This window comes from Lygodium microphyllum, chromosome 15 (genome assembly GCF_053477565.2).
Source record: "Lygodium microphyllum isolate KBCC chromosome 15, Lygodium_microphyllum_v1.1.10, whole genome shotgun sequence".
NCBI lineage: Eukaryota > Viridiplantae > Streptophyta > Polypodiopsida > Schizaeales > Lygodiaceae > Lygodium > Lygodium microphyllum.
Window position 1 is genome coordinate 65,472,912 of NC_141149.1, and position 19,877 is coordinate 65,492,788.

A 19,877-nucleotide genomic window follows, 5' to 3' on the forward strand; every position below is an offset into this window, starting at 1 on the left:
GGATGGGGAGAACAAGAGTTGGAGAAAGAGGGGGAAAGGCAAGAGGATAAAGTTACTTTTTAATCAATGCTTTGAGCCTTGCTTGTTGTGTTGATAGCTTCCAAGCATGTCTAGCCAGGCTGCCCTCCCTCAATCACTCACTAAGTGACCTTCCAGCCTTCACTTACTAGTAGCATTGATAATCCACCGTGAACAAGACACAAATGATTAGGGCTAGTCAACCAAAATTCATCACGATGAAGTAACTTATCCATCACCTTGAGAAGGAAGTGCTTGCAGAAAATTCCTTGACTAGTTTCTATTAGAGTGTGCAATGGAAGAGGAAACACAAACACAAAGAGAGAAGGGAAGAGAAAGACTGCAGTGAAAGAAGAGAAATCTGCACTGAATCTGAAAGAAACCTGAATACATTGAGGACTTATCAGTCCCTTCATGCAGCCCAAGGCATGAGTGATGGCACCAGATCAGGCTGACAGCAGAAGGCAGCACCGAAAGACAGGAGAGTCTCAAACGTCAGTGCGTGCTGAAACCTGCAAGACAGAAAGACCAGCCAATTGAGAGGATAGGCTATATATAGCCAAGAACAACCAAAACTGGCCGACTTACTCCAAGAGGCCCTAAATATGCCGGTTGACCAGCATAAAATCAATAAAATAATGCCGGCGAAAAATAATCAGTAGCCACCCATAATAAATGTAGTCTGCCCACCCTATTGGCCACTACAAAAGAAATGCAAGCTGGAAATAAACCTCAGCCAATGTGAACACACCTAAAACTTGACTGAGAAAGAAATGCATGCTCTAAAAAGAGTTGCCTCCTCTATCAAAACACATGACAAATCGAATGTCAGAGATCCTAATGTCCCCCTCTAACTCAGATAGAGGCTCACAGGTAGGAGATGACTGTGCATGACAAACATGACTACTAACAACCCTACTCAGATCCTTGATGTAGCAATAGGCCAAAGAAGATAGAATGGCTGAAGGCCAAAGAACATGCTCTAAAAAGGTCGCCTCCTCTATCAAAAAGCATGACAACCTAAATGTCAGAGATCCTAATATCCCCATCTGACTCAAATAGAGGATCACAAGCAGGAGATGATTGTGCATGACAAACATGACTACTAACAACCTCTCTCAGATCCTTGATGTGGCTAAAGGCCAATGAAGATAGAATGGGTCCAAGAGTGGCAAATCTTACAAGAAATGCCAAAGCTAATGAAGTCTATCGATGTAGCCCATCGTTGAAGAAGCTCCTCACGATCCTAGAGATCCCCCTTTGAAACACAAGGGGCCAAGGAATCCATAGCCACGTAGTCAATATCTGTTAGCTGTTGTGCCAGAGTGCAACGGAGTGCAAGATAGGAATGAGCAAAGATAGAGCTGAGAGTGAGTGAGGGAATCGAAGATGAGTGTACCAATGTGTTACAATACACAAAGAATAACAATGTATTTATATGTTGGGGTACAAATAAGGGTGTGTTCACACCCGTAAGTTTATACACATGGAGATTAATCTGATTTTACACCCGAAGGGACTTTACACCCAACATTAGCAATCCAGACAGCTCATGTGAGAGTTTAGCGGTCATGGCTAGGCTATTTAGGCATTTTATTATGGTCATTGTATGCTTATTTGGGGCATTTTATATTGGCCAACCTACCCCTATTTTAGCATTGGTTTCTTCTTTATATATCTAGCTCCCTCCTCATTCAAATCATCACCACCTACAAGTTCTATGAAGAAAGGGAGCCGATGCCAGTGCCTTGGAGAGCCAGAAACTCATTGTTGTACATGTCATTCTCGTGTTTGGTATATGGATTCCATTTCCCAAGCATATCTTTGACTTCATGTGCACTATTTTTTTGTTTTCTTTCTTTTCTATCTTGCACTCAGCAGTTTATTTCAGCATTTTTCTATGCTTCCATTGTTGCACCATTTCTGACATGGTATCAGATTGCAAGATCTAGGTTCCAACAGCAATTTTTCTGCTGATTACAGGTCTTTCTTCCCCCTGCTCATCAAGCGCCCTGTCGCTTCTCATGTTCAGCCTATGTGTACTGCTTGCATTTTCAGACCAGCAACCTGCATTTTCAGTCTATGCTTGGATTCCAGCCTGCAATTGTCACTTTGCTACATTAAATGCTTAACCAGCCTGCATTTGTCATTTTCTGCCCCTAACCGTGGCTGGGCAACTCTTTGTACATGCATTTTTACTGTTTCTAACAGTTTTTTACTGGTTTTTCTTCATTTTGCAGCAATTGCCCTTCGTTTTTTATCAATTTTTTTATTGCATTGCATGTTAACTCTCATTTTGTTACATCTTTGCTATTAGTTTGGCTATATTCTCTATCTATATATCTTCTATTGTCTATCTTCTCTTCTTATCCTCCCCAGATGGCTCCTCCATGCACTTCTACAAATGATAAGCTACATAAACATGAGGCATCTTTGCGTTTACAAGGGAGGCTTCCGTCTCAATTATAGAGGTTCCAATGGGGCCTTTACAACTTCAAAAAGGGGTGACAAAAAGAAGAAGTCAAAGGCCCCGTGTTATCATTGTGGTAAGAAGGGCTGTTTACAGAAGGACTGCAAGGAGTTAGCAGCCTCACCAAAGAAGAAGGAAAAGAAGATGAAGGAAGATGTAGACTCCTCCAATGAGTCCTCTTTCTCAGACTCTGACTTTGATCCTCCACCCAAGGAGAAGTCCAAGGCGCGGAAGGGATCCGCTTCTTCAAATTGAGAGAAGGGCTCAGTGGCCCCTTCCTCAATTGCTTTCTAACCTAGGTGATGTGGTCATCCCTCAGGACTCTCCAATGCCAGAGAGGGAGTATGAGAGAGTGGTCAAATGGGACGACCAAGCCTCATCTATACAAGTATACAGGTGCACAACTTCTAGAGAGAGACATCCCTGACACATCAACCAAAGTCTGATAGGTTCAAATCCTAGAGCTAGGATTGACATCAAGGTTCATGATGGGTTGTTATTTAATAGAGAGTAGGATTGGCTCCTAGTCCAAGCTCACATGAGGGGACACTTTGGTCGTCTTGGCCAATGATGCAGAATCCATGATCTGTTATGACTCTTCTCTATTTTCAGGAGTTGGTATGATCAACATCGCCATCAAGTTCTCTCCAAGGCACCTTAGTGATGGCTTGATCACCCACTGCTTGGATATCCATGGTTCTACTCTGGTGGTTCTATGTTGTCTGGACTCTGATGAGTCCTTATCATTGTATCCTTGTATTGTATCAAATCGCCCATGAATTGAGCAATCTACATAGCTCATGTGTGAGTCTAACCTATGCCAAGCATGGCTAGCTCGTGTGTGAGTCTAACCTATGTCAAGCATGGCTAGGTTATTTAGACATTAAAATATGGTTATTGTATACTTATTCGAGGCATTTTATGCTGGAGAACCTGCCCCTATTTTGGCATTGTTTTCTTCTTTATATATCCGGCTCCCTCCTCATTCAAATCATTATCACCTACACATTCTGTGGAGAGAGGGAGCTCATACCAATGCCTTGGAGCCAAAGACTCACTGTTATCTTCTCATGTTTGATATATGGATTTTATTTCTTGGGCATATCTCCGATTTCTCCACCTGTGCAGTATTCTTTTGTTTTCTTTCTTTTATGTCTTGTGTTCAACAATTTATTTCAACATTTGTTTGTGCTTCCATTGCTACACCACTGCTGAAAATATCGCCCCTTTGAAAGAGATGGAAGATATGAGGGAACTAAGAGAGGAGATGGTGGGGGATGGGATGGAACCTATGGGATAGATGGTGCACAATTGCGAATGGGTGCAAATAGACAACTGCCTCGAAGAAACCTGCACAAGGGAAGGGGAATGGTGCTTGTATAGCCCTCTCTCCTACCATTCTATCACGAAAATGGCTCCCTTGGAAGAATCCCCAACAAAAATAGCATACTCAGTGAAGACAACCCGGGTACTGAGTCTAGTAAGGTCATAAACTGAGGCAAGTGGATAGCCCAAGTCTAGAACATGTGGGACTTCTAAAATGGTGCTCAATGAACAATCAAGCAATAATGGTAAACTGCCAACACCACTAATAGGCACCGATGGGATGCCACCAATAGTGACTCTCCTTAGATGGACAAAGATCCTACAACAGATCTCCTCGAATAGTCATATAACTTGAAGCATCACTATCAAGAAGCCAAGGCTTCTCTAAAGACAAGGCACTTGCTAAAGAATGCTCCTCCATCTCATGGATATGAAGGAAAATGGACCCATAGTCACAATTGGTGTAGAGGAAAAGGAAGGCTAAAATTATTTAGCACCATTCTTCACTCCCTTTTCCGACACCTCTCCTTAGGATGAGTGCCCTTTCCACAATATAGGCATTTGGATTTCTCTAAATTTGTATCAAAACCCAAGGAAGTCTTCAAATGGTGAACCCACGTCTTCTTCGTGTTCTTGGCCTTTTTATCCTTCCTGTCGCCCCCTCCCAAACTTGCAGTAAAAGCTATCGTAGAGCCAGATCCACTAGCTTTAATCCCCTTAAGGCGCTCTTCATGCTCCAAAACAAGTAGCACTAACTCCTCCCAAAGAATAGCCTCTTGTACCATGGAGGTTAGTAGGCTGGTGTAGAAAACATCATACTTGGGAGATGGTAGATAAGTAAGAAGAATCATCGTTGTATCCTCTAAAGATATTGTCTAACCTAGGGATGCAAGCTAATCCCACATGTTCTCCAATTGATTGATGTGCTTCAACATAGAGAGAAAAGCATTAACTTGAGAGCATTTAAAGTTTCTTCTCTAGGGTGATGCAGTGGACAAAGGTATTCTGATGATAGAGGGAAGCTAACTTTGTCCACATTGCTGTCAAAGTGCAGGGATGTGAAAGCGTAGGACAAAGATTGAGAGAAAGTGAACACAGAGAGAGAGAGAGAGAGAAAAGGAGACAGTGTAAACACAGAAAATCTGCAGTATAGTATCTTGTATAAGAGTGCAGAAATATACACGGGGGCAGAGGAAATATCTGCGTGTGTCTTCCCCTTGATGACCTAAATCTCCATCAGCCTGAGCACAATCTGTCTCAGCCAACAAATCTCAAGGCCAGAATCTGAATGAATGAAAATCGGAGTGTGCCACACACTGGCTATACATAGCCAAAAGTAATAAATAACAGCATCAGGTTGGCTGCATTAAATGCAGCCGACTGCAGACAGAAAATCTATCCGACTACACCGCTGACATGGCGCCTGCCGACGTGGCACTTGCTGACTTGTCCTCTCCCGTACTATGCTGACGTGGCACTTTCGTACCCTACTAACATGTCGACTGCCTATCCAAGGGATGACTTTATCTCTAACACCCCCTCTCAGGTCTTGGACGAGGCATCAGACTGAGGGATCTGGAATGCTGACGAAGTAAAGCCTGGGGAAGTGCCTTCGTGAACAAATCTGCAAGATTATCCTCCGTCTTGCAATACTCCACATCAATCCCATCCAGAAGCTTCTCCCGAATGAACTGATACTAGATCTCAATGTGCTTCGTCCAAGCATGGAATATAGGATTCCGTACCAAGGCAATGCAACTCTCATTGTCGCACCGCAGAAGAGTGGGACGAATCTGGGGGCAGCCAAGCTCCTCCAACAATCTCCGAAGCCACACAACCTCACATGTGGTGGAAGACACAGCCTAATACTCCGCCTCAGTAGAAGAAAGGGCTACCGTGGGCTGCTTCTTGCTACTCCAAAAGATAACACCTATACCCAAGGTAAAACAATAGCCTGTAGTAGACCGCCGGTGGTCCACATCGCCAGCCAAATCTGAGTCACTCCAACCTACAAGAACAAGATCTGAAGCATCTATACTTGCTAGATAAGAAATCCCTAAGTCAGAGGTCCCCCTCAAATACCGAAGAATCCTCAAGGCAGCCTACCAATGCACCCATTTGGGTTCACTCATGAACCCGGCCAAAAGACCACAACAAAACAAAGATCAACACGAGTGTTGAGAAGCCAAATCAAGGATCCAATCAACTGACGGTAGCGGGAAGCATCCGTCATAGGAGAATCTCAGTGGGAAGTGGCCTTCCAGTTCGGATCCATAGGAGTAGAAATGGGCCGACAAGGCTCCATCTCAAAAGTTGCCAAGAGCTCTTGTATGTATCGCTGCAAAGAGATAAAAATTCCCCTCTGAGACTGATAAATCTCGTGACCGAGGAAGAAATGAAGAAGCCCCAAATCCATCATCTCGAACGTCTGATGATGTAAAGCTGCCTTGGTCGTTCGGACCTTTTGTGCATGATCCCCTGTCAGAATCAAATCAACATACAACACAAACAACACATGACCAACCTCGGAAGTGTGCACATAAAGCTGCGGATCGGCCTTGGAGTACCCATATCCCAACTTCGACTGAAGAAACAAGTTTATCTTCTCGTTCTATGGACGTGGAGCCAACTTGAGGCCATACAAAGCTTTCTTCAACCTGTAGACTTTCCCATCCGAGGACCCAAAGCCAGGAGGCTGCTCAACATAGATCTCCTCCTGCAAATCACCATTGAGAAAGGCCGACTTCACATCCAACTGATAGACAGGCCATCGCCTATGGCCAGCCAAGGCAAGAACAACTCGAATAGTCGCCATACGAGCAGTGGGGGCAAAACTATCATGGAAATCAATGCCTGGGCACTGAGCAAAACCTTTAGTAACAAGGTGAGCCTTGTGCTTGTCCAAAGAACCATCACTAAGATACTTGGTCTTGAAGACCCACTTGACGCCAATCACCTTCTTGTGAGAGGGACGAGGCACAATAGACTAAGTGTTATTCCTCTCAATAGCCTCCAACTCAACTTCCATAGCCTTCCGCCAATGGTCAGACTGCAAAGCCTCCTTCACTGAAGTGGGCTTACGATCCTGCATAACACGGGTCATCAAACAATAGTTAGAGCAAACAAGCTCCATAGAATGTGCCCGATTCCTCCGTGACCTCCGTGGTCCATTCTACGATTCCCACTCCTCAGGGACCCCCTCGATCCCTGAATCTCAGAGTGTGTCACGGGCCCAATGAGGAGGAGGACAAACCTCTCCCTATTACTCTCCATCTGCTGAAGACTCGGGTACATCCACCGGCAGAAGCTCCTCGAGGATGGCCGGTGGAAGGGAAGACTCTGAATCAAAAGAAGAATCTCCATCAAGAGGCTCTGGCTCCAAAGGAACTGTCGTGGGAGCCCAACTCTCCCTTGGATCTCCAAGGATGAGGTGCTCCTCACCCCCCTCTATGGTCGGAACTTCCACGAACCGCACATCTTGGCTCGTGTCGGCATCCTACTTGGCTAGATCAAACAAACGATAACCTTGGGACTGGAAGCTGTAGTCAACAAAAACCTGTCGTCGAAAAGTCGCCTCGAACTTATCACGCTATGTCTTCGGGATGTGCACATAAGCCTCACACCTAAAGATCCTAAAATAAGAGACATCAGGCTTTGTCCCTAAGTAAGCCTCAAAAGGTATCATCCTGTCAACGCCCGAAGTGGGAGATTGATTGAGGATGTGAACTGTGGTAGCCATGGCCTTGGCCCACAGAAACTGAGATGTCTGTCGGTGCTCCATCATGGTGCACGCCATCTCGATCACACTTTTGTTCTTCCGTTCCAAAATGCCATTCTCTTGAGGAGTGTTGGTGTTAGCAAACTCCTGGTGAATTTCCCTATCTGCACAAAAACGAGCAAACTCATTAGACATAAATTCACCACCCTTGTCTGAACGCAAGGTCTTCAGTCATCGGCCAGATCAGTTCTCCTCAAAGAGAAGCCAATCCTTGAAGTGAGAGAAAGCCTCTGACTTCAAAGTCAAGAAATAGGCCCATGTCATCTTGCTATAGTCATCTACGATCAACATGAAGTACAAGCTCCCCTTCAAGGACTCGGTCCTCATCGCGCCACAAAGATCCGTAGATACAAGCTCCAAAAGTGAAGTAGACCTCCACGAAGCTTTGTGGGGAATCGTATCCCAAAGCAATTTCCCACGAATGTAGGAGACACATGGCTGATGGCTCACCACTATATCGGGCAAACCTTGGACAAACGATCCTCACGACGCCTTCCGAAGATACTCATAGTTCAAGTGGCCAAACCGAGCATGCCATAGCTCGAACTATGTTTAAGAGGTAAGAAGAAGAGAGGTAAGAGCTGTAGAAGACTTCAATTTGTAGATGCCATCCTCCTCATATCGTGTAGAGAGAACTTGCCTCGATCCATGATCAAGGACTCCAACAGTATCACTTTCAAACTCCACCAATAGGCCAAGAGCACAAATCTTATGAACCAAAAGTAAGTGATACGCGAAGCCTGGCACATGCAACACCTCGGAAGTGTGGGTACCACCACGTCCATCGAGAATAAGCTACATCTCACCCCGCGCAGCAATAGACACAAAAGAGTTGTCTCCTATGAGAATCTACCCACGCGAAGTTCGCAAATTGATAACATCAACGGGCGAAGGAGTCATGTGCTAGGAGGCACCACTGTCCACGATCCACTCACGAGCCTCCGGAGCTGCCATCATCGCAACATCAAAAGTCTTCAATGTAGAGTCCTCAATGACTGCTAAGAGTAGAAAAGCAACTGATGAGGGTGCAGCCGCTCCAGAATCCTTCGTGTCCTTCTTCTTGGTGTCCTTCTTGTCTTTGTCGGGGCAATCCTTCTTCTAATGACTGGTCTTACCACAAATATGACAAGTTGATTCCTTCTCCTTATTCTTCTTGGATTTGTTGTCCTCCTTCTTTTGGTCCTTCCCCTTCTTCTGAGAGGCTTAACCAACCAAAGCCTCCAATTTGGAAGCATTCTATCCCTTCAACTGTTCCTCTTGGTCCAAGACCATAGGAACCAACTCTTCCCACCGAAGAGTCAACTCCCGTCCTGATGCAATAAGAGCGGAATAAAAGGTACCGAATCGTGGCGACAACTGGGACAGTAAAGTGATCACCATGTCTTCGGAGAAAATAGGCTTCCCCACATTTTAAACCTGCATCTAAAGCTGCCGAGGCTTGTTGATGTGTTCCCGAAGCGAAGAAGACTTATTCACGAACAAGGTCCGCATCTGCACCTCCAAAGAAACCCTTTTCATCAGGGTCATCCGGTTGTACATTTGGTCGAGCTCAAGCCATATCTCTCGAGCCACCGTCAAGTGCTCGATGTGAAAGATCATGGCTATAGTGCAAGACAGAAAAAGAAAAGAACGAATCCTAGCATTCAGTTTGTCCCAATGAGACTGGGACTTGGTCAACTCCGCACGAGCATTGAAAGAGAGTTTGGACTCATCTAGCACCGAGGGCCGGTTGATCTCCTCCAACACAAGCTCCTCCAAATCATAAGACTCTAGAATGGCCAACATCATCACCTGCCAAATGCAGTAATTGTCACCATCAAGCTTCAGATCCGATGGAAGAGTCGGTAGGACAAGCACCTTCCTGTCCATGATCGCCTGGAACTCCAAATCAGCCTCTGTAGACATGTTCACCTACAATGCCTGCACAAACCCAAAATCAGTCCCCCTCTGACTGTGTAAACGCAGCCTGCTAGGGCTGGTTCCTCTGCTGCCCAAACCTTCTTTACCCGCCAAAGGCGATGAAAAGGTAAAATCTACAGTGGAAGGCCTAAAACGCAGCGTTTCTCCCCTTCGAACAGCAATAACCTGCAGCAAATTCACCAGTTAGACTCCTTTCCCGCACGCCACACTCGCTTCAGCCTTGATCCGATACGCAACCCTCCCGCTCGCCCTCGAATCCTGGAAATGCAGCCTTGTGTCGCGCTGAGATCTCCTCTTCAGATAGGTTCAACGCTCTGTTTGTCTATCTTCACCGCTCTAATACCATGTCAGAGTGCAGCGAAGCGGAAGCGTAGGACAAAGACTGAGAGAGAGTGAACACAAAGAGAGAGAGAAAAGGAGACAGTGTAAACGTAGAAAATCTGCAGTATGGTATGTTGTATAAGAGTGCAGAAATATACACGGGGAGAGAGGAAATATCTGCGTGTGTCTCCGACTTGATGACCTCGATCTCCGTCAGCCCGAGCACAGTTTGTCTCAGCCAACAAATCTCAAGACCAGAATCTGAATGAATGAAAATCGGAGTGTACCACACACTAGCTATAAATAGCCAAAAGTAATAAACGACTGCACTGCTGACGTGGCACCTGCTGATGTGTCCTCTGGTGTATTGTGCTGGCGTGGCACTACCAAACCCTGCTGATGTGTCCGACTGCCTGTCCAGGGGACGACTCTACCTCTAATAGTTGCCTCTCTGCAGTTTGAAGCCTACGCATATGGACAAAGATAGAATTCTATAAGCTCATGAAAATAAAAGACCGGGCTTGGTCCCCATCATAGAACCTATGCAGGGATCCTCCGCACTGGTTGGAAGGATGCACTCCACTTTACATGGCCTAAGCTAGTAGTTTGACCCATCAAATCAATCTTCTTCGGGTAGGGAAGAAAGCACATGCACTTGAACAGAGGGTGCTATCATGGCAATACGAGGGCCGGAGATATGCACCCTATGAGAAATATGGAGAGAAGTAAGAGGAGGTGAAGGGGGACTCTGATCTTCTTGACCTAACAAAGAGAGAACAAGGCTCTGAATATTGATCTTCACATTGCTCTTCATGACAATCCGACTGGTGTGACTTCTTATTAAAAGAAGGGAGAAGCTCCTATTCAAAATCATTAAAAGCATCAAACTACTTGTAATCCATCTCTGAAAACCTGCAAACCACTAGAAACATTTGTGTTTTGGTGTCGGGATGCCCAAACGGAGGGAAAATCAGCTGCAGCCTACAAGGAGGAATAGTAGATGTCCCATACACTTCATAGAATGCTAAAAATCTGTGAGCTTCGTGAAAGATTTGCTCCGAATAGAAAGCTAAGTGTGGTCTTCTCTTTGTTGAACCTCCGAGTCCTCACTTTGGCGATGATACCATGTGAGAGTGTGCAACAGAAGAGGAAGCACAAACACTAAATCTGAAAGAAAGCTGAATACAATGAGGACTAATTAATCCTTGCACACAGCCCAAGGCATCAATGAGGGCGCTGGATCAAGCTGACAACAAAAGCAGCACCGGAAGACAGAGGAGAGTCCCGAACATTGGAGTGTGCTGAAACCTGCAAGACAGATTGACCAGCCAGCTAAGAGGATATATATAGCCAAGAGCAGCCAAAACTAGCCAACCTTCTCCAAGAGGCCCTAAATATGCTGGTTGACCAGCATAATATCAATAAAATAATGCTGGCAAAAAATAATCAGCAGCCGCCCATTGTAAATGCAGGCTGCCCACCCCAGTAGTCACTACAAAAGAAATGCAAGCTGGAAATAAACCCCAGCCAATGTGAACACACCTAAAACCCAATTAAAAAAGAAATGCATGCTCTAGTAGAAAGAGCAGCCTCCTCCGTCAAAACACAACAGACTAAATGTCAAAGCTCCTGATGTCCCCATCTAAATCAAGTTGAGGCTCATAGGTAGAAGATGACTATGTACGACATACATGGCTGCTAATAGTTTCATCACGAATATTCCAAGGCTCCCATTGTGTCATAGCAAGGCTCTGAGCAATATTGGCTTGCAACCAGTAGTTTGGAGCTTGGGTTGTATTGAGAATACATATGATGCAGATGTGGGCTGTGGATGACTTTTCAAGAAATGTCGTTGCACATATTGTATCTTGGCACTCTTGTTTCTTGCATGGCTCCTAGGATCTAAAGATTGCTGCCAATACCATGCGCAATTTGAGGAGGGAGACTAATGCAAAGATCAGACATAGAGTGAATGGCATCTTCGAACCCATGTTTTGTTGAGGACTTTTGGTCAGGAAGGTCCTACCTTGTATATTGCACATTCAAGCAAAGGTTGCCTTTATGATGTAGCTCAAGACTAGCATCCAACACATGTAATGAACCCAAGCACAGCTTTCAAACAATTCTAGGTTATGCATATTTGGAATGCGGCTCTGTTAGTCATTCATCAGGCTGTGAGAGAAGGAAGAATATGTGTTTCCTTGGAATTCTGAACTATGGATGCCATACCTTGAGCACAATGTAAGCAGTCTCTCGCAGGAAAGAACAAATACATTCATACTTTTGTACATGAGCCAAGCCAGATAGGAGGCAATTGTTGCAAAAAGGCAAGGGGAGCTGAGATATCATGAGGATGGAGGAGAGGGACAGAACAGTCAAAAAGGAAGCCAGGAGATGGGAGGGTAAAGTCAAGGAGGAGAGGCTACAACATACTGCCAGATGGCTACAAAAGCTATGTAAATGGGGAAGGAAATGGGAAGGGAGGGAGGGGGGATGTTGACTAGAGGGGAATGCAAAAGGGCAGGCTTTTTCTTCATTTTGACAGAACAGAGGTGGGCGCATGTAAGGAGAAAGGGTGCAAGGAGAAGAGAAAATGCAATACAGGAGCTCTTAGTGTGTTTCTCTTTTTCCTTTCTTCAGTTTTATATCCATGTTCCTATAACCCCAAACCCCCCCAGATTGGATGCCATCTTCCGGGACTTTATTCTGTGTTTATTGTTTCTCCAGTCTTGAATCCTTGTTACTGCTTGAAACTTCTTCCCCAATAGATTGGATGTTTGCTGTGCTTTGCTTTTCAGTCACTTTCACTATCAAAAATATAATGTGCACCCTGTCAGCCTTGGTTCTTGTACAAGCCTGCTTCGAATTACTAAATGCAACCCTTGTCAACACCTATAATTGTGAGGAAAGACTAAGCAAGAGAGTAAGTAAAATATGAGTGATGATTCCATACAAGTTTTGCCATCCCAAAATCTGCCAGCTTTACTTTTCCATCCTGATCCACAAGAATGTTTGCACATTTGATATCCCTGCAATATGATCACGAGCACATGAATATTCCAATTCTAAGAAAAGACACATCAGACAAAGAGATCTGTCATCCCCACTTTAGCATGCTGCATAATATTATTGGTAATTTCCAGGTTGGAGCAAAGAACCCACTCTCTACATACATAGGAGTTCCTGGAACTTCAAAAGAAAGGAGAAAGATAGACTTTGACCTGTGAACAGTATTCCTGCTATGCAGGTACTGCAATCCCTGGAGAATCTGCCGTGTATAGCGCCGAATCACAGGTTCTGAAAACCTTTTGAACTCTTGCAGTAATCTATAGATAGAACCTCCAGAAACAAGCTCCAAATATATGTAGAGACTGTCGCCAACCTATAAAAATTAAAAGATGACAAATGTAAGAACCTTCAACACTCAAAAAACCTCATTAAACAGAGCTACTTGTCAGACAGTAGAAGTGAGAAGGATGAATTTGGGTATAAGATAAACGAGAGAATCACCAAATGCCCCCAAATTCGTGGGAATTCTCAAAACACGCCTCAAATTTCCAAAGCATCCCAAAGACCTTTTTATCTTTTTTGGTCAAATCCCTCTAAAATTTGACTAGTCCATTCTTTTATATATACCAAGGATTCTCTTAATGCTATAAACAAAAACACAATGATTGCACTCACTAATAGTGGCACTTGTGTCTATGAATTGTTGACCAAATTTGAGGGTGTTTTGGTATTTTTTGGATTTTGAGGGGCATTTTTGGGTTGGGCTTTCTGTAGAAATGAACTGACAATGTCTCAAAGCTGTTAGGATAGCCACAGCAAGGTGATCATTTGAGGGTGGAAGGGAGAGGACTTTGGCCTTGAGAGGTCAATCAAGCAAGGGTGCCTCTTGTTAGCGGTCTCGTCAGCCCATGTGTGAGTCTAGGCTGAGCCAAGTATTCTAGTGATATTTAGGCATTTTTTAGAGGTCACGTTAGTGATTATTTTGGCGTTTTATGCTGACCGACTTGATGCATTATTTGCATTCTTTTCTGCCTATTTATTCAGACGACTCCTCCACATTCACTTATTCATCACTTGCAAATCTAGTGCATGCCCTGTGGAGAGAGAGAGCTGGTGCTAGTGCCCATGCAGCCAATGACTCACTGTTGTATGCAATTCTCTCATGTTTGATATATGGATTCCATGTCCTAAGCACATCTCTAAGTTCTCTTCTTTTGTAGTGTTCTTGTGTCTTCTCTCTTTTATCTTGTGTTCAGTGGCCTATTTCAGCATTCTTTCATGCTTCCACTGCTACATTCACTTCTGAAATGGTATCAGATTTCAGGATCTATGCATGGTACTCATAATGTCCGTGATAATGCCCATACATGCCTTGCTGACCAAAATGTCCATGGGTGTGTGGGCCAAACTAATTATTAAGGCCTTGCTGTCCAAAATTCCCATGCTGCCCATGTGCACCTGCATTAGGGCCTTACTGCCCAAAATTTCCATGCTGCCCATCCAATACATGTAAACCAAACTTAACATTGGGTCCTTGCTGCCCAAAATTGCCATGTGCATGCTGCCCATGTGCTCCCTGCATACTATGCTACCCAAAATTTGCATTTTGCCCTTGCATATAGCTTCCGTTACGGGGGAACTGCTATCCCAAGGATGGGCTAGAAGGGTTCGTCATAGGTGATGGGAGAATGGGTTCATCATGTCGCATAGGGGCCTCACCCAGCTCATAGGTGCTATGGGGAAGGCCATGGGTGCCACCAAAACCTTGTGGGTTACACCTGGTCTCCAAGGTAGGAGGGGAGTTGGCCTCACGAGGAGGGACATGCTCCTTGGGTTGAGCCGAGGTTTTCAGCTGACTACAAGTCTTGTATTGCTGATCATTGATTTCTTCTGACTGCTGCCACCTTCTTCTAGCCTGGCGACACCTGTCTGCTGCACATCGCCATGTTTCCAGCCTCTGTAGTCTGCATTTACTGCACTAATTGCTCCTACTACCTGCATTTTGACTCCAGCAGTCTGCAATTTTCAATTTCTGCATTAGTTTATTGTGCTACTGCTGCATTTAATGCCTGTTCTGCCTGTGTTTTGACTCCTATCGGCTGAGCAACTGTATTATCAGGTTCTACTAGCTGTTATTTTCACCTTCTGGCTGTGTTTGATCGAACTTTGTCATTTTGCAGCAATTATTTTGTGATCAGCTTGCCTACACTGTGTGTGAACTCCTGTCAGTGCAGTCTACACTATGCTTTGGCTGTATTCTCTCTCTCCCCCCTCCTCTTCTTTCCTTAATTTTCTCTTCCTATCCTCTCCAGATGGCTCCCCCCTGCTGTTTTACTAATGACAAATTACATGGCCCTGAAGAACAGATGTGAGCTTTGTTTGATTTGCTTCCAGTTCTTTAGTTGGGCTTGTCGTGGGAATTTCAATCAATGCTCCCCTGTTGGGTGCTTATCATGTCTTGAGCTTTTGTATTGTAGTTGTGAGCCTTCTAGCGATTTCCTCCACTTCTAGCTGTGGTTTCCTGATTTCATCTTCTTCTAGGTCTCTTAAGGGTTCATGCTCCAGTGTTCTTGTATGTGTGGATTACACCTGTGGCATTGCCCCTAGAGTGCTATTATGAAAGCATGGTTTGTGCAGAAGCGGTTATGGTACGTTGTTTCTGGAGCTTTTGAGCATCCTGAGCCCCGCTCTCCTCTTCCAATTGATTTCGCGAGGACAACTATGAAAAAGCCATGCTCACATGGGATAACAATGATGCCCGTACATATTCTGCTCTTCTTCATTGTATCTCTAAAGGAGTTCGTCCTGTTGTCACCTCTTGCACGACTTCTCCAATAATATAGACGAAGCTTAAAATGTTGTATGAGACCCCTTCGACAATGCATGCAGTTTCCCTTTATGGATAGCTCCAACACATGAAGTTTGAGCAAAAGGATACTATTCAATCTTTCTCGCTTGATGTTACACAAGTACATGATCAACTTTGACGCATGCAATCCGCTCTTTTAGAGGCTCATCTTGTGGGGACTGTGCTCTACATCCTCCCTCCGAAGTTTGATAAAGTGGCCAATGCATTGCAAGCCCAACGTCATCAACACTAGTGAGCTTTACCCATATGTCCTAAATGTATGTTGCTTAAGCATGAGGATGTTGGATGTAAAGCCTCTTCGGGTGTAAATTCCCATTTATCCCGCGTGTATAAACTTACAGGTGTGAACACACCCTTTACTTGTACCCTAACATATAAATACATTTTTATTCGTTGTGTATTGTGCAACACACTGGTACACTCTTACTCAATGCTCTCAACTCTCAGCTCTATCTCTGCTCATTCCAAGCTCGTATTCTAGCAAGCACTTCAATGCACCACTTTGGTATCAGAGCCCTTGGTTACAGCATTCGCGCTTCCCAAGAGTGTCACAGGTCACAATACAAGATCTAGCCAACGGACAACACTCAACGTGTGAGGCAAGTCGAGCTAAAGTAAAGAGCTGAGGAAGAAGCAATCAACACAGGTCGCACAGGTTGAGCTAAAGAAATAGAGACCAACAACACCAGCGTAGACCAATGAGACTGGCGTCCACAAGACCTGACGTGCCGGGCGGCGACCAGCAGACACAAGAACCAGCGGACACGACAGGGACCAGCGGGCGACCAGTTCAGACCTGATGAAAGCACAACGGGGACAGGCGCAGTCAACCACATCACGTGTTAGGCGACGACTAGCAAATTATCTTTCAATTCTATGGTGAAGTGGCTTATTCTAAGCCCTGGTTCGCGTGTGCAATCACGGTCTTTAAACTAGTGCATTTTTATGCCCCGAAATTTAGGGGTTTTCCCATATCTGATATTGGTTATACATAGCAAGACAATTTGACCAGAAAATTGCAGAAATTGCACACATTGGTTCCAAAATTTTGCCCATTTTATGGTCTCGGGTTTATGTAATGATGCAATCGGCAGATTATCTTTCAATTTTATGGTGAAGTGGCTTGTTCTAAGCCCTGGTTCGCGTGTGCAAGCGCGGTCTTCAAACCAGTGCATTTTTATGCCCAAAAAGTTGGGGGTTTTCCCATATTTGATATTGGTTATACATAGCAGGACAATTTGACCAGAAAATTGCAGAAATTGTACACATTGGTTCCAAAATTTTGCCCATTTTATGGTCTCGGGTTTTATGTAATGATGCAATCGGTTCAAATTTGTCAATAAAATTTTGTGGGTTTTGCTGAAATTTGAGAATTTTGGCAAAAATGATGTCTGAAATGTACATTGGAAACATTGTTGATGCAATCTTGGTGCTGTCAGCAATGAGATTCATTCCCCACTTGTGAAATATTGAAGAAATTGCAGAGAATCTTGGTTTCTTTTGTGTATCAGAAGTACTTGGTTACATATGCATGTAGTACATAAGTTGGGTAGCTTCCATTGAGTTGATGTATTGCTGAACAATCATTTTGCAGCAGTATTAGTGATCATTTGCAGATTTGGGATTATTGCAGATGTACTTTTGGTGATACTACTGAAGTGGGAGTCACCTGGCAGTGATGTATGCTTTGAGTATGTGCTGAAATTTCAGTTATACTACTGAAAGTCATCAATCCTACTGCTGTACATGTACTTGGATTAAACCTTGTTCTCATTGCCTGAAAATTTGGGCTGATATTAACTAAACATTCAGCTCATTGTTTGCTGTTATAAATTGCAATTTTTTTTTTGGGTACATTGCTAAACAATGGCTGCAAATGCTTCAAGCAGCAGTGACACAAAATCCCTTCTTGAAATCAAGAGATTTGATGGCACTGTTTTTTATTTGTGGAAGGACAGGATGCAAGGCATTTTGTTTCTCAAAGATGGTGATGATGCTCTCTTGGAAGTCAAGCTTGCAGCTATGACAAATGAGGATTGGGCTAGACTCAACAAGAAGGCCATTGCATACATTAAAATGGTCGTATCTGATGATGTACTTACGGACATTAAGCGTCTTGATATAGCTTATGCCATATGGAAAAAGTTAATGGATACTTATGAAAATACAACTCCAATAAATCAAGATCATCTTATGCGCAAGCTCATAAACATGGAGTTGAATGAGTTTAAGCCCGTATCAGAGCATTTGAGTGCTTTCACAGGGATTTTGAGCCAGTTACAGGACTTTGGTTTGTAGCCCTTCAATGATAAATTGAAGGCCATTTTCTTGTTGGTGACTTTGCCTGATAACTAGGAGTCTTTGGTTGTTTCATTGAGCAACAACCCTGCTTTAACTTTCGATGGTGTTAGAGGCTCTATTCTCAATGAGGAGATTAGAAGAAAGTCCACTGGAGAAAGTAGTGGTTCAACCTATCACCTTAGAGGCAGGTCAGAAAAAAGGGGTAATGCAAGAAATAAAGGCAAAAGCAGAAGTAAAAGCAAGGGCAAACAACAGGATGTCACTTGCTATCAATATGGACGTAAAGGGCATAAAAAGCCCGATTGTGGCTACTACAAGAAAGAGCAAGAAAGAAAGAAACAAAAGGAAAGAAAAAGAAGAATGACAAGAAAGATGATGACAGCTCTCCCTCAAAAGAAGTTGCAAAGGCAAATGTTACATCTAGTGTGGTTATTGAAGAGCTCTCTGACACTGGAGAGATTCTTGTTGCAGTCTCATGTAATGATACAGATATTACGGCAGTAGCAGGTGATATGCACATCACTAAAAAGGATGTGATTGATGTTTTACTTTCAGCTCACGATGGGCTGTCTCAATCATGGATAGTGGACAGCGGTGCCTCTTTTCATGTCACTCTCTCTTTGGAGTCATTACACTTCAGGTTGCCTGAGCAAGGTTTACTTGGGCAACAATTATGCATGTGAAATAGAGGGTGTAGGTACCATTCACTTGGCCCTTGAAAATGGTCAAGAGCTGATTTTGCATAATGTCAGATATGTACCTAGCATAAAGAAAAGTCTACTATCAGTTGGATAGCTTGATGCAAGAGGATATTTTACTACCTTTGGTGGTGGATCTTGGAAGATCCACAAGGGCTCTATGTTGATTGTTAAAGGCAGCAAAAAAAGGAGACTTTGTATTATTTGCATTGTAAAGCATTACTTGGCAAGTTTTTGGTTGTGGCTAAAGTTCATTCACAGATGGAACTTTGGCATAAAAGACTTGGTCATATGAGCCAGAAAGGCCTTCAAGTTCTCTCCTCTTTAGGGAGATTTGATGTAAAAGGCTCTGCTATCGACTTTTGTAATGATTGCATATATGAAAAACAGGGGAAGTTCTCCTTATTACTCTAGTGTTGTTAAGTCCAATGCTCTTGATTTAGTACATTCACATGTATGCACTATGTATGTTAATTCACATGGGGGTACACGGTACTTTGTCACTTTTATTGATGATTTCAATAGAAAGTCATGGGTATATATATTAAAGAGCAAAAAGGAAGTGTTTGATACTTTTAAAGGGTTTCTTGCCTTTGCTACCACATAGAAAGGACTTAAGTTAAAAGCTATAAGAACGGATAATGGGGGTGAGTATATCTCTAATGAGTTTAAAAGATTTTGTGAGATGCATGGCATTAAGAGGGAATTGGCAGCCCCTTACTGTGAGAGTGCGTAGCGGAAGAAGAACACGAACACAGAGGCGAGGAGAGAGAAAGCAGAGAATGAAGGAAGAAAGTCTGCACTGACTGAGATGAATGCTGAATACACTGGAATGGACAGAACAGTCCCTGCACGCAGCCCGGAGCGTCAGTGAGGGAACCAGGACAGACTGGAAGCAAAGGCAGCACCAATGCCGGAGACGGAGACTGAGGGAGCAGTGCTGTACCTGCAGAGAACAATGCTGGACTGACTGGGGGGGCTGCTATAAATAGCCCCCAGGCCAGCAAACTGGCCGACCAGCCAAACTGGCCGACCTGGCCAGATTTGGCCGACCAGCCAGATCTGGCCGACTATGGCCAGATCTGGCCGACTGCCCAGAAAAATGGGCAGTCAGGGCAAAAAACAGCCCAGTTTGGGCTGGAACAAACCCAGGACTGCATGCTGCCT

The 19,877-nt window shown here is 44.1% G+C and overlaps 1 protein-coding gene across 2 annotated transcripts in view; it reads right to left on the minus strand.

Annotated features, from left to right (window-relative positions):
* Positions 1-19,877, minus strand: part of LOC148024620 (uncharacterized) — a 164,352-nt gene that overhangs the window by 41,550 nt on the left and 102,925 nt on the right. For both annotated transcript variants that reach the window (XM_087694248.1, XM_087694247.1), the window contains exons 6-7: positions 13,055-13,215; positions 12,787-12,862 (exon numbers count right to left, since the gene is read on the minus strand). In XM_087694248.1, the coding sequence (XP_087550374.1) occupies positions 12,787-12,862; positions 13,055-13,215 (237 nt within the window). The remainder of the gene's footprint in view (positions 1-12,786; positions 12,863-13,054; positions 13,216-19,877) is intronic.